Raw genomic sequence first — 25,367 nt, forward strand, 5'->3', positions numbered from 1 at the left:
CCACATTGCATGAGAAAGTTATTTTTCAAAGTTATTTTCCTGAGACAGCAAGATCAAGACCTTCTCCCTAATAACTGGACACCTACAGAATCCAGACTGCCAACCCTGTAACAACATATAGACACTTCAGCAAAGCCATAATGCCAGGCAGTATTGTCAAGAGCAAATGCCACCTTACCTGCAGTTCCAATGCTACAGTGAAATACGTGTACAATATGATCACAGCCAGGTTCGAGAGATGTTAAGATTCTAGACGTTCAGCACAGATAAGGTTTGAAAGCTACTTAGCAGTGAGGTTTTTTTTATCAATCCAATTGTTATTATGCCTCTTCTCTCTCCTCCAGGAAACAGAAGGTTGTTCAGACATTAACTAATTACTGGTAAGTTTGTTTCATGAATAAATCAGTGTGTTTTTTTTAACATATTTATATTTCCCCATCACAATATGTGTACCTACCTGTGTCACATCATTTAACATACATTTGTTAGTTCACACATGCATGTGTGATTGCCATATGTATGTGTGATTGCCATACGTGTATTGTTAAAAAATGGCTCCAAATGATCTGGTCTCAGGACCACGTGAAAGTCCCAACATTGGCTCCGTGGGAATTGCCCAGGACGTTTTTAGATTAGATTACTTACAGTGTGGAAACAGGCCCTTCGGCCCATCAAGTCCACACCGACCCGCCGAAGCGCAACCCACCCATACCCCTACATTATCCCTTACCCCTTACCACTATGGGCAATTTAGAATGGCCAATTCACCTGACCCGCGCATCTTTGGACTGTGGGAGGAAACCGGATCACCCGGAGGAAACCCACGCAGACACGGGGAGAACGTGCAAACTCCACACAGTCAGTCGCCTGAGTTGGGAATTGAACCCGGGTCTCCAGGCGCTGTGAGGCAGCAGTGCTAACCACTGTGCCACCGTGTCGCCCACATTGGAAGTTTGATCTTCCAATGGGAAATTCCCCTGCTTCCTGGGATTCACCCAAGAAGTCTTCAACTCCAAATTAATGTCAGAGATTTTGAACAGCTCTGATCTAATTACGTGGATGGACACCAAAGAAATCCTAGTCATACTCCTCAGTAACTCTACAAACAGTAGCCCACCTCGCGACTTCCTCCAAACCTCCCTCTCCTTCCAAATCCCAAGCCCCAGAGTGGCCCTTTCTCCAACCAATCATCTCCATCACTTCAGAACTCACCAGCTCCCCACTAAATCTCTGACTTTTTCCAAACTTCGACGCATCCCCTGACTTTCTGAGAGCTCAACTTTGACTGCCCTCTGCCAATCTGATGTGACCTGACTTTGCCAACCAAATAAGCTGCTCCAACACCCCTCCCCATTCTACCTAACCCCTCACCCATCCTACTCATTTATCTATTCAGCCATATACTCACACTGACCAAGTTGAGCAGTCTGGTGACTTTTAGCCTGTTACTTACCAGAATTCAGAAACCTTAAAAAATAAAATAGGTATGCGTTTCTGTGCAGATTTTCTCCACTGCTCTCTACCAGAATTCCTTGCACTCAGCAAGTTCGAAAAGGCTCCTCCTTTGGACAATTGGCCAGTAAAATCGAAGGCCGGTATTGGATAGAATTCTAATCTGGTCACCTTCAGAAGTTGAAAGTCATGATGTGGAGGAGCTGGTGTTGGACTGGGGTGGACAAAGTTAAAAATCACACAACACTAGGTTATAGTCCAACAGGTTTACTTGGAAGCACTGGCTGTTGGACGCTGCTCCTTCATCAGCTACCTGTCAAAGGAGCAGCACTCCGAAAGCTAGTGCTTCCAAATAAACCTTTTGGACTATAATCTGGTGTTGTGTGATTTTTAACCTTCAGAAGAGGGGTTCCAACACTGACCAGAAAGTTTGCACCATCATTGTTTTTTTGGCGATGGGAAGCAGAATGATTCCCTTTTGTACGTGTGAACTTTGTGTGAAGTGATGCCAAACATCGAAGATGCATGTGGTGTAGTGCTGTATGTAGAATGTCTATTAGTATTTCATTAATACTGTTTGAGCCAAAGCTTCTTAGGACATTTTCTCTCTTGAACTAGTAGTCTACACATTGTACTTCCTATCAAAGCCATTACTGGTTTGAATCAATTCTCCTGCCCCTGGCTTCTGACGTCTGACTTCCACAATCTAACCTTTCACCTACAATCTATTTAAACTTTTAAAACTCCTACGCTATGCTGTGCAACCATTACTTTGTTATACTGCTCTCTTTCTACTCCTTTCACACTGGTTTTGCAGGCCTCAGTCCTCTCTAGACATTGTATGATACCATTTCTCCACCCACTGCCTTCAACTAACAATTTAAAGATAATAGCAAGATCCTTAAGGTTCTGGCATCTTCACTTTGAGGTTTTTTTTTATGTTTTAGGGCCTTCTAGCTGATGCAAGTAAGGAGATCAAAAATCAGAAGACAACGGAAGAATGGGTGCTAGTTAATCAAATCCACCACAAGTTAACGCATTGTAAAGACACGGCCACCCATTCTAGAGTCAGCCATAACGTCCTAATGTCACTTTGTTCAATTTGGGGATGTCAGAGTCGGAAAACAAAAAATCAGGACAGCTGAAATTTGATCAACACATAAGTAACTGAAGAAGATTGCGTGTGTGGAAGGAAGTGAGGGGAGAGCAGATGCACACACTTGTCTTTGTGTTCAAGCAGAGAGAAGAGAGTGAGTGACCAATCGAGTGAGTGAATGCCCGTGGTACATGGGTGCATTTGAGTGCGAATCTGTCTGTGTATTCACTTCTGTGCGTCTGACGTGTGTACGTTCTTCAAGCTGAGAGACGTGACTGCTGGGAATTTGGATTGCGTTCTCGTAGTGGTAGAGTTGTGCAGACTTCGATCAGACAAGTGTGGCTCCAATATATTGTGTATAATACAGAGCCCCTCAGACTGCCTGACAGCGTGCTTAAAGCCCCTACCTCTCTTGCTGTACCAGTTCGGTATTTCCATTCATGTTAAGCTTATGCTAGTTAGAATTAAAATATTACAACAGTTCTGCAGCATGCACTTATCACTTATTTGCTGGGACTTGGGTTGAGATTTCCCAGACTGTCATCTTGTAAAATTCAAGGAACTTGGCTAGGGGCTAAGAAAACCTTTAGCTCCTTCCCCCTCAGTTGGATGACACAAATCATGTTTCATTAGAGAGAGGATTCTTTTATCCCATCAATGTGAACTGAATTTGAACCATGGTCCAAAATTGACATTGGGGTACCAAAACAAATACACTTGCTAGTCTACATTAGAAAAAGGGATTTTGTTGAACCATAGACTTTCACAGCACAAAAAGTGACCATTCTGTCTGTGCTGGTACACCCTAAAAATAATTCCACTGACCACCTCTCCAGATAACCCTGCTTTTAATGTTATCTTCTTTAAACATTGCTTCAGTTTTTCGAGTGGCATTATTTCCCGTAGTTGTAAGTTTTGTGCATAAAAAAGATTATCCTAGTCTCTTTTCCCACTCAGCTCAAGATAGTTTTAAACGGACAACATTGTGTTGCTGACTCCCCAGTGATCTTTCCCTATTGACTGTCAAAACCATACATAATTGTAAAAACCTTGATTAAATCTCCTTTTTAAGGAAAGTGGAAATAGTCTCATTGACGTTCGTCACCTCTTTGACCAGACTGCTGTGTAGCAACAGTCTGTGTAGCAACACTTTATTACAACGGGACCCAAACCAGGCTTTCTGTTACTGTATGTTTTTTTGTCGCTTCTCATTAGATTGCAGATATGAGTGACTGACTACATGCATTGTGCTGACTGTTGGAAACTGTGTGCCTAGTTGAGGGTTTGTATGTTCCTGTGTTCCCTGGCCCATGCATATGGGATTATGTAAGGGAATGTTCAGAATTTACTTACAGTGGAATTTATGCTTCTAAGTTGTTCAGAATTCAACCGGGAAGCTGTGACACTAGATAGTTCCTGAGCAGTCACAGCATATATGATTCCGAATAATACCACATGGGGATTGAAACTTGTGGTTAGATGTTCTACTTGGTTCCCGACGTAAGACTAACATGCGGTTTGGCTTCCTGATGTGGAAACTGCCTGATTTTCATTCCTATTGAACTCAAGAGACTGTGTTTTACTGTATTTTGATATTGATAAGCAGAGCTAGTATGGTCACCTTTTGACACATGTGCCTCAAATCTTCCAAAATCATGACCTCTAGAAAGGCAAGGGCAGCAGACACATGGGAGCACCACCACCTGCAAGTTCTCCATCAAGCCATGCACCATTCTGACTTGGACATGTACCATCGTTCCTTTACTGTCACGGAGTCAAAATCTTGGAACTCCCTAGCATATGACGGTGCAACCTACGCCAAGTAGCTGGCAGCGGTTCAAGAAGGCAACTCACCATCACCCTTCTCCAGGGCAGTTGGGGATTGCCGCATCTCACGAATGAGTGAAAAACATTACCATTATCACGAAGGCACTCCTATATACCACGCTTAAGTTGGAGGTGTCATATTGATTCAATACAGGGTCAGGAATCGCTCAATGAGGTGTTGTGCACTTCATTATTATGAAGGAAGTTTCCTCCTTCAACACCCCTAGCCCTCAGTAGCCCTTTCCATGATGTTCAGAGGGATATGGGCCAAGTGCGGGCAAATGGAACTACATTAGTTTAGGATATCTGGTCAGTATGGACGAGTTGGGCTGAAGGGTCTGTTTCCGAGCTGTACATCACTATGACTCTGTGTGTGTCCAACATGTGAGTGCAAGGTGAGCCAGAACTAGCCTTTGTTAATGGCGGAATATAATTTGTGTTGTGCTGGGCAGAGACTACTTTCTCTGAATGGGATCATTTGGGCTCTTGTCATTCGGTGCAGTATGCTGTTCTCTTGTGACTTGGAGCATATCTGCATTTCACGCTCTCATGTTATTCACAGTCTCCCTGCAGTCCCAGAGTGATATGACTGAGCTGTGCCAATATACCCTGAGATTTTTCATGACCACTTGCTGACAGTAACCCCACGCAACTGAACTGCACTGATCTTACAGCAATGGATACTGAACTGGGGCCTCCTCTGACCTGCAGAGGTATTTGTGTTTAAATTTCATGACTCATCTTACTTGCATATCCACCGAAGCTGTGATGGCGACTGAGAGTCATTACAGCACAGGAGTCCATTTGGCCCACTGAGTGCCTGCCTGCACTCTCTACAACAACCCTGTCATTCCCATTTCATCAGTGTCAACTGGGAGTGACTTGCTGAGGAAAATGGGTTTGCAGTAGGAATGATGCTTGGCTCACTTGGATGACTGGAAAAAGGCTTGCTGACTGGAGTCCAGTGCCATGAGGGCAATAGACCACGTCAGCTGACTTTACCAGTTTCTTACCGCAGGACAACCTGGCAGAAGCAATCAACAAGGGATGGAACAGAGACAGGAGGAAGATGCCACAATTCCTTAGAGTCCCGTCTGTCAAACCTCTTCATTGAAGTAGGGCAGAGGGCCAACAGTGCGAGGTACCCATGACAGGAAAACTCACCAATCCCTCTTGCAACTGAAGAGTGAGGTGGCAGAGGCATTGAATGCCAACTTTCTCATGCCCAGCTCTCCAATACACCATCATGTGTGCAATTCCAAAGACATGGTCAGAGTAGACGAGGTAACACACCTTTCATTCTCACCTTCCCTGGGCACAGACATGCTCCTTGCCCTCTTAAAAGTGTAAAAGCTAGACAACCAACACTTCAGAGTACATTCTCAGCAGGCATATTTCCTGAGTCAATAGTTATTATCTGTGAGAATCTTGCTCTTTAGTGTAATTTGTGGTACACACACACACACATCCCTAGAAGATGACTGTGATGATGACAAAGAAGTAACTCAACATCATTCTACAGGCATCAGTGTATAATCCATGGTGACCCTGCCACAATTGTCACACATTAGGTTGGACAGAGATCCAGCAACTGGTATATCACAATTCCCTCTGCCTACTATTGCCATCTGTCAGGACAGCTGCCAGTGTTGACATTCCAGTTCTCTCCCCCCCCCCACCACCCAGAAGGAGGGTGCACCACACTATCCAACAAAAGTTCCAAAGGTGCAGCTGGAAAAGATATATTGTGTGGGAAGCCAGTGCCATGAGAGGAATAACCAATAATCCTCCCATGATACAGATTACAACTCAGAATAGTTGGGGGAGATAAAACCATAACATGGGAAAAGAATAGGTTAGTTTGTGTTTACTTTTGACATTGTTACAATAAACTAGAGTAGTACTTGTGTTGTGCTTTCCTCCTCTTGCTGTTTAGAGTCCGGAAGAAACATTACACTGACTGGGATAAATGCCAAATGCTGGAAATCTGAAATAAAAACAGAACGCTGGAGAAACTCAGCAATATCTGTGGAGAGAGAAAGAGTCAGCATTTTGAGTTCACTATGTCAAAGAACAATCTTGATGGACTCAACATTAACAGTTTTTTCTCTCTGCACACACTACCAGAGCTGCTGAGTTTCTCCAGCACTTTCTGTTTTTATACACTGACTGGATACTGACTTGTTCAATCTGGTGATGATTATCAGTTCAGTCATTTCAGGACAGCGAAATGTTACATTCACTGTTGCACTATTCTGGGGTTGAAGGGGTGTCCTTTGTTTGGAGGTGGGAGAAAAGAAATGGGCACCATCCCATCTCTTTAATGAAAAGGATTTTGATGATGGCATTTGATCTGGTGCTCCTTGCAGCGGTCACTAGTGAAGTCTTCAGCCAAGGAGAAAGTGAGGACTGCAGATGCTGGAGATCAGAGCTGAAAACGTGTTGCTGGAAAAGTGCAGCAGGTCAGGCAGCATCCAAGGAGCAGGAGAATCGACGTTTTGGGCATGAGCCCTTCTTCCTGAAATGTCGGGCTCATGCCCGAAATGTCGATCCTCCTGCTCTTTGGATGCCGTCTGACCTGCTGCGCTTTTCCAGCAACACATTTTCAGCTCAAGTCTTCAGCCAAGGCTGCTATGATGTTTCCCTCCACATAGTTCTTCCGAAGCCTGTCCAGCAGTGACCAAATGCAGACAGAACTTTTTTAAGTTGGCACAACCAGCAACTACTGCGAGTGACAGGAGAGGAAGAATCCCAATACAGCCCTGACCCATTATCTGTGCAAGTGACAGTCCTTTTGATTGCAACTGTGGTGCCTTCAGTGAAATTCCTCTTTTCCTCCCCAAGATCCCCACAGCCTGTGTTGCCCTTGCATGGGGCAGCAACAACGTATGATGGAGTTCTTTCTTTGCAAATCTTCTGAAATGCTCCATCCTTCAGCATTCCTCCATAATAATGAACATGGCTGTGTGCATAGAGGTCGCTACATGTTCTCCCCAAAAGCCCTCATTCTGGCTGCAAGATTGAATGAGGGAGGGATTATAATACTCTCTGTGGAACATACGGATAAAACAATCCAGACCTGACCGGCAGAGTACTCGAGGAAGGCAAGAACAAGTATTTTCTGCCTTTTGAAGAAATTCCTACCAAACATCTCCCCATGACTTAGCGTCCCACACTCCTCACCTGTGCCAGTCTTACTTAATTCTGGCAGAAGGTGGATCTTGTCGATTCTCGGTGTAATTTACCCAAAGTGTCCTGTCATTTTAAAAGCACTGTTGTCACCAAATGCAGTTCCCACACAGTGAACTGCAGGGGCATGGAAAGAGGTGTAGGCCATTCAGCCCCACCACAACCTGTTCCGCAAGTCAAAGCTGATATTTATCCCAACTCCTTTCATTATTGGATCCTTTCACTTGTGCTTGAATTCTTCAAATCACAAAGCCCCCGTGGCATTTTTGAGGGAGAGAGGACTAACAAGTGTGAGAGAATTCATGCAGCTTGATTTCTGATTAATGGCAACTTTCTTTGTTCATTTGTGAGATGTGGGCATTGCTGGCTAAGCGGGCATTTGTGGCTATAAGTCTAAAGTGGGTTGGAATTTCAAAATAAACGTAGTTCGCTCTTGTGGGGGAGGTCCTAATGAGAGGTCATCAATATGAGATAATGACCAAGTATTCCAATAGGGAATATGGAAGCAACTCCTTCATCCAAAAAAAATGGTGAAAATGTGAAACTCATGTTGTTGGAAATGGTTGAAGTGAATTACGCAGTGAATTGACTATGAGACAGAGAAGGAAACGGAGAGTGGTAGATTTAGGTGGGAGAAGATGGGATAAAGCTCAAGTGGAGCATAAACACTGGCTGACTGGTGCCAAATACCCTCTGCAATCTTTTTGTTGGCCACACAGTACAGGACATGTCTTTTGTTTTCTGCCTTACTTTCATTTACCCACCTCGCACTGATTGAGGATGGACAATACTGCAATCATTGCTGGGAGTGGGAGTATGGGCAAAGTAATAGTCCTGTCAGTGCATGAATGTGGTTCATTCAGTCATCTCCATTCCCACCCCACTCCCCCTTCAAGAAGAACTCTTTTGTGGAAATGGCGCTCTGATAATGTGCTTACATTTGGTCTCAAACTCAGGAAGACTTGCTTGGTAATCCATGGAAGCTCCTGTAAAAATGGCAAAGTATTATGGCTTGTCTTGATTTGTAAATTAAACATAGGAATGGCTGGATGAGGCTTTTGACATAAATCCATTTGGTTCATTTCTTCGGACTCTGTAGTCACCACAATGTAGTGTCATTCCATTTGGTGAATCAATTAGGTACATGAAGCAGGGAAAAATCCCAGAGATATATAGTTTTGGAAAAGATTGGTTTGAAGTTACTTGTTCCTCCCAAGCACACAGTGCTCACCAAAATCATCTAAAATTATACACGTCGTTTGCAAGCACTTTAGAAATTTAATGCTGGCAGTATTGATGGTGAGTTTCAGGTGACTGTGGTTTGATCTTGTTCTCAGTTGATCACAGATCAATTGAGTTCCTGTTTGTTGATAATCTGCAATGCTTGACAAAAGCGCTTTGTTGCGTTGTCATTTGCTTTCCCGTTCCTTTGCTGAAATCTTCCTGGGATGCAGTTCCAGTGGGGCTGGCAGCTTTGTGGCCACCTTGACGATGTGGCCATTCCTTTCACATTCATCTGGATCATGCTGTCGAATTGTTCAACTATCAGGACCTTTTCCAGATCCTGATGCTGTCCTCGCCAATCATTTACACACGAGCACTTTCCAAAAGGAATCACAGATGGAAATTAGGCTGATGTTCTCACTTCCCCTCTCTTTAATTCTAGGTCCAAGACCTGTTTTTCATAGTCGCCATTGGCAGGTTTGGAGTTCCTCAAATCAACCAGGATCTAAGAGGTTCTTTGAAACAAGTGAGAGATTGGTTTCCTGTACTGCAGGGACACCTTGAGTTCAAATGGTGTCAGGATGCTGAGAGCATTGGATCACTCTGCATGCCTTCTTGACATGAAACGCAGCAATGTTCTAGGAATTCTGGGAGATTGTACTTGAGATTTGAACCTGCTGTCTGCTGATGAATTGCATCATTTGATTTATGCTTTTCTGTAACTCTATGCAGAGCAGAGTGATCTAATGCTCATATCTAAAAATCTTTGTATATCTTTTGTAGATGAAGCAGCCACTTCCCACGACCCCCTCCTTCCTGAAGCATGTGCACGTTCAGGTACATGATAAGTCTCGTGAATAGATAAGTTGCTGCCTCATAGGTTTGAGCGAAACTAGAAAGCGAGTAGCAAGTTGGTGCTGGATGGTAAGCTTCGCAGCCTCTACTGTATCACCCTTGGGTTCCCCATTACTTGCCCTGTCCCAAGCCCAATCCTTATTGCCCCTCTGCAATAATTTGTACACACCCCAATGCACTGACATCCTCCCAGGAGACCAAATACACTGCAGCTTGAGTGATTTTGGGCGATTGGTTGGAGACTCACTGCACTGGGCCTTCTGCTACTCTTACTCATCATTTGCTACTAGTTTGTGTTTACAATTTTAGACCATCTTGTTTCACACTCTTGTTAAAGTCTGCCTCTCCCTTCAGAGATCCATTCTGACACTGGCTTCTCGGCTTGTTGTCGGTTTGTGGGCAATTATTCCCTGTTGCTGCACATTTTCATCAATCTGTGAAGATCTTTTCTGTGTTCTATATTAAAATGTTGTGAGTGTTGCATTGTAGTTCAGTGTATCGACTAGTTTTATTGAAAATAAAACCTTTGTGTGAATATCCAACATGGCATTTGTTTTCATTGAGAACAATACCTTGTGAAATTTGTGTTCATTGTAACGCTGCAGAATGGAACACCAGGCATGTCATTAGCAAAAGGCATGCATTAGATCTAAAGATAAAGCATGTCTCACACACCTCCATTGAGTACTTCCACGAGTTCACAGAGAGCAAGCAGTTCCATTGAGCATGTAAGTACAGTGCAAGTTGCAGACTAAAAACTGCTCTCAATTGTCCTGTTGTGCTGTCAATTAAGGTACAACATGTACTAGATGGAGTAACACTCTCCCTATATATCTTGTCCCCAATCTCTGAAATTGCCACTTGCAACCTTGCTGAATGGTGCTAGTGACAATCCAGGGTAATTTGCATTGAGGAACACTTTCAATCGAAAATTGGATTGAACTTGTTCAAACTCTGTCACTGCAGAGCCCATACACCCATAAACAGAGCCAGCTTCTATCAATGCAGTGGGAAGGACTGAGAGACACCAAGCCAGTGGCGCACAGAGGGAATGAGGCTGGGAGATTCCAACTATTGCACAAGCAGCTACCTATGGACGTATAAATGGCAACCTAGAGTCATAGGTTTACCAAAAGCTTCAAAAACAGCTGACAGTCACTCAAAAAAGAAGCATAACTATCCTTCATTTCTCCAGTTCTGCCAACATATTTCACCGTTATTTTTGAGTATCGGCTGTAAATGTTCCAAGGTTCTACAAACAGCGTGAGAGAAATAACCCAATTTAGTTGTTTTGATGCAACTGGTGAAGGAGTAATGTTAGAAAGAGTCCAGATGGCTCAAATACTCTTCTTGGAAGTCTGCCATGGGGTCTTTATAATTTACCTAAACAGGCAGATGCATTCAAGTCCAATCAAAGTACAGGATTCCTGACAATGTTCAGCTCTCTCTGTCCTGCCTTGAAGTGTCAGTCTAAATCACCCCCTCAAATCCCTGCATTGGAGCTAGAGTTCAGAATGGAGTCTGCCACCACCAAGCCAAGAGGACACTGAGCTGCTTACACCCTGACTGGGCTCTGAAAGGTCAAATACTAGTCAATGTCTGAATAGTTACCGAAGAAAGGAAGACAAACGACTGTATGTTGTGTATCTTAGTAAGGGAGACAGATAGCACCCCATCGTACAGCCCAGTTCATCCACAAGACCCACTATGGAAAAACCTAAACCTGGCTATCTCCATTCCAAGTTGCATCTTTAAAGGTTTCAATTGCACCTTTCCTGGAAAAGACCTCATGCCAGGAGCGTTTGTTAACGTTAGCGTGACACAATCACCTTTGAGATAGCCTTTAAGGGCCTTGAGTTGGAAGTATGATGGCGGGCAACCAACTGCGGACATAATATTGCTCGTACACATGACCCTGATGTTTTGTCCCAATAGATTGACTCCTCCTTCAGTCAGTCTAGGTTTGTTTGCTTTATTTTAACTCTAGATTTGTCTTTCGTATTGCGGGGCACCATTTTCCAATCAGCTGCACTGTTAGCCTTACTGTCTGTTTAACTCTGCTTCTCCTCAGTTTGTTGATGGGATTAGCACCAACCTCACTGGGAGAAAGTGAGCACTGCAAATACTGGAGAGCATAAGCCTGGAGAAACAGTAGATTGACTGGCCGTGCACAACATACATCTTTGTGAACATTTGTAAAAAGGCAGTAACTTGATTCTGGTTAAGCCATTACTTATCACTTTACTGAAAGCACACCGCGATGATGCAGAATTTGCAACGCAGTGCACAAACAGTTACCCAAGTAGTGATGCTATAACTGCATGGAGACCAGTATCCCATCACCAAGTCAATCTTTGTTTACATGAACACAGTACATGGACTGTGACCAGTGAACTCAATGCCAGTAAAAAGTGAAAAAACTGTGGATGCTGTAAATCAGAAACAAAAATAGAAGTTGATGGAAAAGCTCAGCAAGTCTGGCAGCATCTGTGGAGGGAAATCAGAGTTAACGTTTCTAGTCCTTCCTCAGAAAGTCACTCGACCCAAAATGTTAACTCTGATTTCTCTCCACAGATGCTGCCAGACTCGCTGAGCTTTTCCAACAATTTGTCTGTGTAGCTCAGTGCCAGCCCCTGAGGTGAGGAGACGCTGAGACTCCTGGTCATATCTGTCAGCCAGAGCTCCCTGGTTGGAGCAGTTAAGTTGGGCCAATCAGGGAGCCCATATTCCATGAGATCTACTGGCCAACCTCTTTCCAATCCCTACATGATAAGAGCCAGCCTGCTATCTGACTGCAGGGGGCATCATAGCTTAACCTATAATTGGCATTGCCCAGGCTGATAAATCTTTATTCTCCCTGACCCAGTGGCTTCAGCTGTAGTGTGCTTTTTAAGTGACGCTGCTTTCAATGCAATCAGATTATTTATTTATTATCTGCAATGGCCTACATTAGGCAGTGCTTTTAAAGCTGTGATGATTTTGATTAATGTAATAGCCCCAGAGCTTTGTGTTCAAACTCTTTCACACTGGGGCCATAATGTACTTTTTTCTATTATTTGTATCCCTCGCATGAGATGGAACCTGTGTCAGATCTTGATTTTTAAGGATCATTTTCAAGAAATGCAGTATTAAGCCAGGCACATCTTCACTGGGCTGGCGGTTCAGCGAGGAGGTGGGGACCTGAATGATTACAAAAGACACCTTGTTGAATTGTGTTGCCCACTGCTGATAAGGAGCATTTCAATTCACAATCCTGCCGCGCAGTTTCGACTCTCTGTACCGTCAACATGCTTTTACATCCACTGAGAGGAACAAGCCTGGTCTATTAAGGCCTAATGTGTTGGAGCAGTATGGTCACATGTTGCCCCCTACTGGAAAGGATGAGTTTTTAAAAAAAGCAAGAAGCAGAATGATTGTCAAGCAATTTTCACAGCATTGAGTTGTCTGAAATTTCTTGACAGACAATGAAGTATAGTCACTGTTGTCGTGGAGAACTATAGCAACTTCTAAAGGTGTGCAAAGGGCCCATGACCACATTGGGATGGTGATTATATAAACCGAATTATGAGATGTGAGTTGAGAGATTCTTACTGGTCAAAGCACCAGCAGTAGGTTCCCTGCTTCCCTTCACGTTAGTGATATAGGGTATGAAAGCTTTCTGGGACAAAGGGTTCTTAGCTTACCATCACATTCAAACGGCAGAACATCTACTAGCAGAGCAGAACAGAGGGCCTTGATGTTGTCCTTGATCACTGTAGTTGGTCTTGTATCTCTACAACCTTCTGACTCAGAGTTGAGAGCATTGCCATTGAGAAAATTAACTGCGTGTCTTCGAATGGAAAGTAATCCATTATTCTTTGCCAAATATACATTACTCCCATCCAAATGTCCTCCCCCAGCCATCTACATTCTCCTTTAGGCTAGGTTTGGTTTCTGGGGCAAAACAAACTTTTTTTAGAAATGCCACTGATAGGGGTGGGCAAAAGATTATATAATTGTCTCAGAGTAACACAGTGCTCAACCTGCATTCATGTTAGCTGTTGCTGAGTCAGCATCTCAGAAATTGGTAAAGCTTCCTTTGCACTAATTCATTAAATGTTCCAACGTAACATGTTAGGAAGAGTGATGCTCCCTCTAAACTGTCTCATCAAAACATTCCCAGGGCAGGTGCAGCATGTGGTTAGATACAGAATAAAGTTGCTTCATCCCATGAAACAAGTACAAGTGCTCGTGTGTGGTAACGTTTTACAGTTTAAATGCAGAGTTTTAGGAGTATGCACCACAAGGAAGGAGGTTATAAGTTAAATGGCCCTGTTACAAGAAAAAAAACACAGTCTATCAAGAATTAAAATCAGAATTTTGAAAGGTAAGATGACTCAAGAGTTGGCAATATTAGAACTTGACACAACAGATCAACAGTCATGAAGACAATCTTGTTTTTGGACACGATTTCCAAGAAGGAAAGATGCACTGGAAGTCAGAAAGACTAAAAGATAGTGTGGGAAACCAATTATACACATATCATGAAGACAATAGAGAAGATGCCAACTTGTGGTTGGCGTTTAACTGAGAGAATATTTGCCTAAGCAAAAAAGAATGCTGGGCTTGTCATGTTCATTGAGGATTGCCTGACATTTTATTCTGCTGCACATCATCAATAGAGACTGATATAACAACCAACTGGCCGTGCACTGTATTATGTATGTTTTGCCTTCTTGACATCTATAGATCACCATCTTGGAGCAAGAAAATATCCAAATGCTTTTGTCCATGGTTCTGTTAAGCCAGAATTTTTTAGTTGTACAAGACTTGTCTCCAATGATTGTAATAGTTTGTCCATAGAGTAATAAGAGATGTGCACGAGCCCTCCATTTCTCAGTATGGCTGGCAGAAGGCAGTGTCAGAATGGGTAATGTCAACGGACTAGTAATTCAGAGCCCCAGCCTAATATCCTGGGAACATGTGTTCAGAATCCTAACATGGCAGATGGTGTAACTTGAATTCAATAAAATTGTGGCATTGAAACTAACTGAAATGGCAACCATGTACAGTTCCTGGAAAAACCCAACAGTTTCACTAATGTCTGATCTAGCATATGGCTACAGACCCATGGCAGGTTGATTCTTAGCTGGCCTCCGGGCAATTAGAGATGGGCAATAAATGATGGCTTAACAAATATTTTCCACATCCAACAAAACTTTAAAAAAAAGGAACTCAGTAAATAGAAAACTGTAAAGCATGAATTCCCATCAAAGGAGATTGATCACTTCGGTACTTCAGAAAAAAAAACCTCAATTTGAGTCACAAAAGCAGAATACTGTACTCTGGATGATGGAAATCTAACATAAAACCTGGTGAAGGCTAGGCTGCCAAATCTACTGAGTGTTTTTCTAGCAGTTTGTGTATCTATTTCACTTTGAATCAACTTGTGTTTCTCTCCTGATAATAACGAGAACACATGTAATCCTTAGCCTGAGAATGTATTTGTCCTGTCACTCCTCTGTAGCAGTGCCATACACAAGTTAAAACAGACACTGAGTTCCAGAAAACACACACTTAGGTGAAATAGCACTGTAAATTACTGCAGTGCTAACCAGCTGAGAGGAGCTGCCAATATACTGATCAGCAATGGGATGAAACTCACCACTGTCAGATGTCTCAGGACAACACAGGATGGTACGTGTTAGATGCAATTCTCTTTCTCTTTTTGAGTTATTTGACATCCAGCCTGCAGAGCCTCAGTCACAAGGAAGGCATAGTGCTAATGTAGAAACACAAACAGGCTGCTCAGCCCCTCGAGCCTGTTCCACTATTCAATGAGGTCATGGCTGATCTGCTACCTAACTCCATAGATGTGCCGTTGGCACATATCTTCGAAGTCTTTGCTTTAACCAAACATTATCTATCTCAGATTTAAAATTAATAACTGATCCTGCATGCACTGCTGTTATTGGAAGAGGGTTGCAAAACTATATTACCTTTTGCATATAGAAGTGCTTCCATCTTTTCTAAATGGCCTGGCCCTAAATCATAGAATCCCTACAGAGTGGAAGCAGGCTTAGTGGCCCATTGAGCCCACATCAACCCTACAAATAGCATCCCACCCAGACACATGCCCATACCCTAATTTCCCAAGGTTGATCCACCTAGCTTGCACACCCCTGGGCACCAAGGGCAATTTAACACAGCCAATCCACCTCACCTGCACATATATGGATTGTGGGAGGAAACCCACACAGACATGGGGTGCATATGCAAACTCCACATAGATAGTCGTCCGAGGGTGGAATTGAACCCATGACCCTGGCACTGTGAGGCAGCAGTGCTAGCCACTGAACCTGCACGATGGCTTAGTGGTTAGCACTGCTACCTCACAGTGCCAGGGACACAGGTTCGATTCCCACCTCGGGTGACTGTCTAAGTGGAGTTTGCACATTCTCCCTGTGTCTGTGCGGATTTCCTCCGGGTGCTCTGGTTTCCTCCCATGGTCCAAAGATGTTCAGGTCAGGTGGATTAGCCATGGGCAATTGCACGTAGTGTTAGGTGCATTAATCAGAGGTAAGTGGGTCTGGGTGGGTTACTTTTCAGAGGGTCAGTGTGGATTTGTTGGGCCAACTGTCCTGTTGGTGCACTGTAGATAATCTAATTGTCATACTGTGCTGTCTAGTCACTGGATTAGTAATCCTGAGGTCCAGGTTAATGCTCTGAGGGACATGGGTTCAATCTCAAAATAACAATTGAGATTTTAATTCATTGGCATTTAAATTCAATCAATGAATAACTTTGGAATTAAAATTTGCCTGTGAAATAATTAGATTACTTACAGTGTGGAAACAGGCCCTTCGGCCCAACAAGTCCACACCAACCCGCTGAAGTGTAACCCACCCAGACCCATTCCCCTAATGCTACAGGCAACTTAGCATGGCCAATTCACTTAACCTGCACATTTTTGGACTGTGGAAGGAAACCGGAGCACCCGAAGGAAACCCACGCAGACACAGGGAGAATGTGCAAACTCCACACAGAAAGTCGCCTGAGGCAGGAATTGAACCCGGGTCTCTGGCGCTGTGAGGCAGCAGTGCTAACCACTGTGCCACCGTGTCACCCACAATTGTAAAAACTTATCTCGGTCACTCATGAGCTTTAGGGAAGGAAATCTCCCATATTCCAACATGTGACCCCAGACCCATGGCAATATGGTTGACTGTTAAAGGATTACCAAACCTTGACAAACACAAACAGAAATGAAAATGTACAAACCATCTGGCATTGACCTAGGCACTGGCAACAACAGTAGCATAGTTAGTTCTGTCAATCCTGCAAGTACTCATTGCCCCAGATAGGGAGTTCATGGCTAATGTGGAATTATGCCAAAATTGGTAGAGCTATCATATAGACTAGTCAAGCAACAGCTAACATAGTCATACTCAGTATTGTACCTCACAAACGATTAGATTAGATTAGATTAGATTACTTACAGTGTGGAAACAGGCCCTTCGGCCCAACAAGTCCACACCGACCCGCCAAAGCGCAACCCACCCATACCCATACATTTACTCCTTACCTAACACTATGGGCAATTTAGCATGGCCAATTCACCTGACCCGCACATCTTTGGACTGTGGGAGGAAACCGGAGCACCCGGAGGAAACCCACAGGTTCTGGGTTCCTGAAACTATGTTCCTGATATACCTGAAATCTGGTCACCAAACAACAGGACAAACCCTCCAGAGGTGGAGATGCAATGATATACAGTTAGGAAGGAATAACCTTGGGAGTCCTCAACTTTGGACCCTCATGAAGTATCAATGCCATCGGATCAAATACGAGGAAGAAATCCTCCTTCTGATAGTCACTAACCACATACTGTCGCCCTTCCCAAACATGCCATTCTGATGATGTATCAGTACTGAGGAGTTGAATCTCAATTGCAGGAATCTTTAAGGATGGCAAGGGCACACGATGTACTCTGGGTAGGAGGTCGAGATTTCAATGTCCATCACCAATGGCACATTCAGTCCTGTCAACCCTGCAAAGTCGTCCTTGTTCCAAATAGGGAGACATGGCTAATGTGGAATTTTGCCAAAATGGGGAGAGCTGTCTGACATACTAGTCAAACAACAGCTGACACTTGGCATTATACCTCATAGACTGTGTTCCAGCTGCAACTGATATCTGGTCAACAAATACAGGATTGATAGTAGACTGGTCACAAGATTACCAGTCGAGTCCTGAAGAAGATAACTATTCAACTGTGTCTGTGGCGGGAGGTGAGGGAACAAAAAGAGAGGGAAGACCTATTTAACCTGTTCTTACCAATCCTTCTGTCATAAATACATTGCTCTGTAACAGTATTGGTTGGAATAACCACCGCACAGTCCTTGTATGATGAAGCCCTGTGTTCATTTTGAAGATATCATCAATAAAGTTGTGCACTTTCACTCTGATGAACGAGATGAATTTAAGCCAAATCTAGTAACTTAAAACTGGATACCTGTGAGGTGCTGAGGACCATCAGCAGAAGCAGAATCGTATTCAACCTGTACCTGACTCTATTATTGACACCAAGCTGAGGGATCAACCATGGTTCAATGAAGAGTGCAGGAGGACATGCCAGGAGTAGCACCAGGCGTAACTTTAAAAAGGAGGTCTTAGCCCAGTGAAGCTTCACCTCAGGAGCACTTGTGTACCAAACAGTACAAGCATCATGTGATCGCACAACGGATCAGGTCTAAGCCCTGCAGTCCTGCCACACCTCGTTGTGCACGGTGAACAATTAAACATCTAACCAGATGAAGAAGCGCCACCAATATGGATCCATCCTCATTAATGACCCAGCATATCAGCGGAAAAGACAAGGCTGAAATATTTGCTTTCATCTTCAGGCAGAATTGCCAAGTGAATGGTCTGCCTTGTGCCAAACTTCAACCTTTAAACTGGGTTTATAGAATATATTGCAGTCTTAATCCTGTACTATAATTAAGAGATGTTGCAACCTAAAAGGTGCATCAGTTAATAGATTCTGCCAAGCAATGTCAAGTAGATCTGCTCCATCTCCTCCATACATTTCTTTATAAATGTGAGAATGAGCATCTCCAGCTCCTTGTTGGAGTAATTGGGCTACTGCCACACTTTTAAAATCAAATACAATTGGGTCAAAATCCTGGAGCTCTTTCCCTAAGGGCATGCTGGGTCTACCTACTGCACATGGACTGCAGTGGTTCAAGAGTGCAATTCATCACCACCTTCTCAAGGAGTAACTAGGAAAGGGCAATAATTGCTGGCCCAGTCAGTAATGCCCACATTGCATAAGTGAATTAAAAAAGAACAATTGGCTTCCCCTTTTGAAGTAGAGAGACTCCTATTCCCTTTTGAGCAGCATCATCTTCCAAGGTGGTCTCCACTTTCAGATCATGGATTTGCAGCCAGGATGTTTCCTCCAATGACATATTCATCTACTTGTTGAAAATATGTCCGTTGTCTTCTTCATTGAAAAGGAACTTCTTTCCTCAGTGGTTCCCAGAGTGAGGAACTTTCTGTGCCAAGATTTGAACATATGATGTAAAAATTGTGGCCTTTTAAAAGGTCTTCTGTATGTTCAGTTGTGGACTGAAATGAGAAAAGAGCCATTTTAACACAAAGGATGGCTGGAGGATTGCTATTTCTTTTGAAAGCAATTTATCTGATACTGATGGTGAACACTTTGCACAGCTGTTTGTTCAGGCATTGGTTGAAGTGTGGTTGCAGATGAGCTGGAGCGTACAGGTGAAACTTTGTTTGGCAACAAGGAGCTGATTAATCAGTGGTCTAGTGACCAGTTCTGGATGATAAAGGCCTTCTGCTGCCTGCTTCTCAGGTAGCTGAACAGATTGGAGCTGTAAACAAGATACAGAGAGGCCTTCAGTGCTCCACCAGCTCAGGGGCTCTCATTGTTCTCTGCAGTAAAAGCTACCTTAAGCTCGAAGAGAAACAGTTGAGTTTTGCACCACTAGCTTTGTAAGATGGGACTTTTAATTAATACATCAGAGACCTCTTATAAGTAAACCGCCACCCCATGCATCTTGGAAATCAGTGGAAACATCCATAAAAGGAAGACCATTCTGAACTGTATGTGACCCGTCACAGGTGAGAACAGAGACAACTGAACCTTTTTCCCTTCATCCATAATGCTTTTCTCCCCTGTCTCTCAGTGAGTGAGTGAGTAAGTGTGCTTGCTGGGAGGGATGGTGAGTTTATGAGGAATTAAAGTTTTAATTCGCAGAGCTATATATTCATGCTTCATTCATGTTTATGTGTAGCTAGAGACTACTAAACTGTAAGTAATAATAATTGTTGTTAAGTATAGAAGCCTGGTCTTTGCTTTCTGTCAACGTGGCTCTTAAAGACTGGCAAATTGCAGGATTCTGTGTATTTTTTAAAACCTTTAACTTTTGCACCAACTCTAAGACTACTGGGGCTTAACCTCCGGTATGTTAGCGCAGTGAGGTGTGAAAATGGAAAAAAGAAGTTAATCAACTCCAACATCACCAAAGTCTATATTTGAGACTTGCAGGCTGACCCAGTCCAGGAAAGTTACCAGCTTAAATCCCAAAAACTGTGCTTAGTAAAACAAATAAAATTAATTAAAACAACTAAACAAGAATGTTTAAAATCTCCATTTTCACTCCGATGTTAAGACTGAATTTTATAGATATTGTACATCGACAAAAATCTAGAGGCATTGGCCCAGACTGTTTTTCATTGAGGAGAAAATTGTAAATCACGACATATTTGAATGTTAAGGATTTGGTTCCTGCCTGTATTATCTACCCATGGTACTTTCATAATGGGCTATCAGGTTTAAAGATAGGCCTCCAATTAATGGAACATCAATTCAGTTCTGTAAATGAATGATCTTAGACTTCACTCCCTCCTGGATTATCAGATTGCTCAAACTTTAAATTGAAAGCTGTCCATTTATTCAATCTGCTTCAAAGTTCTCAATATATTCAAATTTGGATCCTCTACTAATACCACCATGCAAAGGAATTGCATAATGAATGTAAATCAAAATTCCAAACCCACTAACAGGTTCTGCCCTGTGATGCTTTTTTACACATTGGTGAAAATGACTGAGTTTTGTTTGATTGACAGTTTTATGAGCTGCTGAGATAGTTATGTTTCTTGAAAGTAGGTATCAGATTTTTATTTCATTATTGTCATAGTTTTATATGCAATTGATAGATGTTCACCCTACTTTTAGGGGAATTTAAAAGCATGTTTTGTGTAGTTTGGCAGTTTCATTAATATTTCTGATATCTCCCAGTATTATCAAATGACTCAAGGATACTTCAAAAGCTCAACTGATTAAGCTTCTTGTCCATTCACGTCCAAATGACAAATTAAAATTAGAGCATAGAACATAGAAAAATACAGCGCAGTACAGGCCCTTTGGCCCTCGATGTTGTGCTGACCCAAGCCCACCTAACCTACACTAGCCCACAATCCTCCATATACCTATCCAATGCCCGTTTAAATGCCCATAAAGAGGGAGAGTCCACCACTGCTACTGGCAGGGCATTCCATGAACTCACGACTCGCTGAGGTTCTCAATTATGTTGAATGGCCTGGAATGTTTTATTTTAAAATAAAGTACTTTATGCATTGGATAAATTCTCGTACACATGTGAACTTTTGCACAGTGCTGGTCAATTTAATGTTTCCTTACATTTTCAGGATCAATCACTGCCTTAAAACATGTTAGACATATCTGTTATGTTTTTGCAACAGTTGAATTTACTAAAACCGTTGTGAACATATTAAGCCCACAACAAGCTTCTCCCATGGTTCACAACAACGACTTTTCTTTTAAACTATAACCTTTGAGACTATCACAAAGCTTGTGCTTTAACTGGATATTTTCACCCCACAACACCGAATGAGATGACATTGATGTAATGTCAGTGTTTGCAGCTTGCAGTCTGTGCTCCAAAATGAGTGGGAAGGTAGAAAGGTTTCATCTTTGACCACTGGGAATTCTGTTTATTTCATTCAGAAATTTTTTACAAGAAGCTGATGAACTGTTAACTTTTTTTAAGTGGGCAAGTGGTAATGCAGATAAATATATTTCATTTTTAAAAAATAAACGGATAAATCCTCACAAAAACTGTGAAGTCCACATCTTTTTATTTATTTTTCTTTTGCTCTATGGACTAAAAAAGGAAGATCCTGATTTAAACAAGAGAAATGGATGCAGTTTTAAAATCATGTTTACTAGAGCATTGTGAATTGTGTACTCTTTGTTATTTTTTTTCTCTAAAACAATAGGGGCAAAAACAGACAGTCATGGAGTTAATAGGCTCTAAGTAAGGAAATATTTGATTGATAACAATGTTTTAATTGGCTCCTGGTCAGATAACCACGGCTTGTGTTGGACCAGTGCAACAAGAGAAATATTAAGAATATACAGCAAAAGAATCAAAACTCTCTCCCATCTGGGAGCACTACAAAGTTTCAAGTAACATCTAGCTCACTCCCATTCACTTTTCTCTGCAAATACCATTCATGAAAGGTAAAAGAGAAAAGTACCTTTAGAGAAACTGAAAGGAAAATATTCTCAAACAGTGATGGAAAGGGAAATCCTTGTGTCTCATTGATAATGAACTAAAAGGAACTGGAAGAAAGCAGCTCATTAAATTAAAGTTGTTCATAGAAGTGTTATTGATCTGTGTTTCCCATGATGTTTAAAGATTTTTTTCACTTTTAATATTCATGTCTGCCGGTTAGTAAAGGGGTAAATTTAAGAAAAAGTAGGATTTACACTATGAAGAGTTAGAAGTTAGCAAGTCGTCTTTCTTTTCTGACATGAGTTGAGGGAATTTTGTTTGTAATCAAGTTATTTCCTCGTTAAGTATAGAATCCTGGTGAGTGTTTTAACTTAAGTTTGTCAATCAGGTAATTGGGATAGTATAATTAAACTTTTTCACCTTGATAATTATACTCCAGGATTAGTGGGATTGATTTCCAACAAACTAACTTTGTGACCTGTAGCAAAAACACAGTAACAAAATATGGACAGATGCAACTGTGGGAGACAACAGGGAGAATTAAGGCAATTAATTATGGAATTCTGTTCGTGGTTAATGATTGTTGTGTATAAAATAAATGTTTCTCTCAATCAACTTTGCACATATTGAGTGTTATGGACCCAGACCAGACCCCCTCAAAATATCTTAAGAAGGATTCTTCGTAATCCAAGATGGAGGATGGGAAAAAAAGATGTGGCTGTAAGAGGTGCTCCTTTTTTTTGAGGTATTTTAGGTGTTGGAGCTGACTTCCTTGAATTCCATGAGCTGTAATTCCTCTTTTATATGCAGTTGCGTTGTTTTGGAACTTTGGGAGGAAATAAGATCATAACAACAATGCTTTAAAAGGAGGAAGAGAGATAAATACAGAGACCACATGGAGAGAGCTGTATTAACCTGGAGTAGTATTTTTATAGCAGTAAGACTGTGCTATTATCTGGAACTGTAGATTGTTAAGATGGCCTTTAGTAAAGTGATGTGCTCTTCCTGTCAGATGTGGGAGATTAGGGAGAGTTTTCACGTTTCTGATGATTCTGCAGTAAGTGTGTTTGGTTGCGAATCCTACCAAATCACATGGGTCAGTTGGTGCAGCAGTTAGAGGCGATGAGGAATTTATGGAGCTAGGGGCAGTGATGGGTGACAGTTACAGGAAGGGAGAAAAACCGCAGATACAGTCGGGTAGATGGGTGACCACCAGGAAAGGTAGGAGTGGGAGGCAGGTAGTGCAGGAATCTCCTGTGGCTATCCCTATCTCAAACAAGTATGCTGTTTTGGAAAATGTAAAGGGTGGTGAACTCTCAGGAGAATGTAACACAAACAGCCAAGTTTCTAGTACCGAGACAAGCTCTAATGCAATGAGGAGTACATCAGGTTCCAAATGATCCATTGTGATAGAGGACTCTCTAGTCAGAGGCACGGGGGTTTCTACTGCTGACATCGAGAAATCAAAGTGGCGTGTTGTCTCCTCCGGTGCCAAGATCAAGGATATCTCGGAGAGGGTGCAGAATATTCTCAAAGGGGAATGGGACCAGTAGGAAGTCGTTGTACATATTGGAAATAATGACTTAGGAAGGGAAAAGGATGAGATTCTGAAGGGAGAATATAGAGAGTTAGGCAGGAATTTAAAGAAGAGATTCTCGAGAGTAGTAATATCTGGATTACTCCCGGTGCCACGGGCTAGTGAGGATAGGAATAGGAGGATAGAGCAGATGAATGTATGGCTGAGGAGCTGGTGTATGGGAAAAGGATTCACATTTTTGGGTGATTGGTATCTCTTCTGGGGTAGATGTGACCTGTATAAGTAGGACGGATTGCACCTGAATTGGAAAGGCACTGATATACTGGCAGGGAGATTTGCTACCACTGCTTCAGATGATTTAAGCTAATAAGGTTGGGGGACAGTGGTGATTGGACCCTGGGAGACAGTAAGGAAAGAGATCAATCTGAGACTGGTACAGTTGGGAAAAGGAGTGAGTTAAACAGCCAAGGCAGGCAGGAACAAAGCAGAGAACAGTGGCACAGTGGCAAGCACTGCTGCCTCACAGCGCCAGAGACCTGGGTTCAATTCCCGCCTCAGGCGACTGTGTGGAGTTTGCACATTCTCCCCGTGTCTGCGTGGGTTTCCTCCGGGTGCTCCGGTTTCCTCCCACAGTCCAAAGATGTGCGGGTCAGGTGAGTTGGCCATGCTAAATTGCCCGTAGTGTTAGGTAAGGGGTAAATGTAGGGGTATGGGTGGGTTGCGCTTCGGCGGGTCGGTGTGGACTTGTTGGGCCGAAGGGCCTGTTTCCACACTGTAAGTAATCTAATCTAAACAAGGTGGGACTGATAAATTGAACTGCATTTATTTCAATGCAAGAGGCCTAACAGGGAAGGCAGATGAACCCAGGGCATGGTTAGGAATATGGGACTGGGATATCATAGCAATTACAGAAATATGGCTCAGGGATGGACAGGACTGGCAGCTTAATGTTCCAGGATACAAATGCTATTGGAAATATAGAAAGGGAGACAAGATAGGTGGGTGAGTGGTGTTTTTGATAAGGGATAGCATTACAGCTGTACTCAGGGATAATATTGCTGGGAATACATCCAGAGACATTATTTGGGTGGAACTCAGAAATAAGAAAAGGATGATTACCTTTTTTGGATTGTATTATAGACCCCTAATAGTCATCTGGATTATGAGAAACAAATTTGTAAGGAGATTTAAACCATCTGTAAGAATAATAGGGTGGTAATGGTAAGGGGTTTTAGCTTTCCAAACATTGAATGGTGCTGCCACAGTGTTAAGGGTTTAGATGGAGAGGAATTTGTTAAGTGTGTACAGGAATTTTTTTTTTGATTCAGTATGTGGATGTACCTACTAGAGAATGTGCAAAACTTGACCTACTGTTGGGAAATAAGGCAGGGCAGGTGATTGAGGTGTCAGTGGAGGAGCACTTTGGGACTAGTGACCATAGATTAGAATTTTTTTAAGATTAGAATTCCTACAGTGTGGAAACAGACCCTTTGGCCCAACCAGTACACACCGACCCTCTGAAGAGTAACCCACCCAGTCATTTCCCTCTGACTAATTGACCTAACACTATGGGCAATTTAGTATGGCCAATTCACCTGACCTGAACATATTTGAACTGTGGGAGGAAACCGGAGCACCCAGA

General features: G+C 42.6%; 1 protein-coding gene across 3 annotated transcripts in view; it reads left to right on the plus strand.

Annotated features, from left to right (window-relative positions):
- The window catches only part of sned1 (sushi, nidogen and EGF-like domains 1), a 250,937-nt gene extending 240,757 nt beyond the window's left edge, over nucleotides 1–10,180 (plus strand). For 2 of the 3 annotated variants that reach the window (XM_060834966.1, XM_060834968.1), the window contains 2 exons: nucleotides 345–380; nucleotides 2,400–3,031. In XM_060834966.1, coding sequence (XP_060690949.1) covers nucleotides 345–370 — 26 coding nt within the window. In that variant the 3' untranslated portion in view covers nucleotides 371–380; nucleotides 2,400–3,031. Of the gene's footprint in view, nucleotides 1–344; nucleotides 381–2,399; nucleotides 3,032–9,571 lie in introns of those variants that run through there. The other variant, XM_060834967.1, reaches the window with a different exon arrangement.
- Nucleotides 10,181–25,367: the final 15,187 nt, after the last annotated feature.

Source organism: Hemiscyllium ocellatum, chromosome 13, assembly GCF_020745735.1.
Source record: "Hemiscyllium ocellatum isolate sHemOce1 chromosome 13, sHemOce1.pat.X.cur, whole genome shotgun sequence".
Classification (NCBI taxonomy): Eukaryota; Metazoa; Chordata; class Chondrichthyes; order Orectolobiformes; family Hemiscylliidae; genus Hemiscyllium; species Hemiscyllium ocellatum.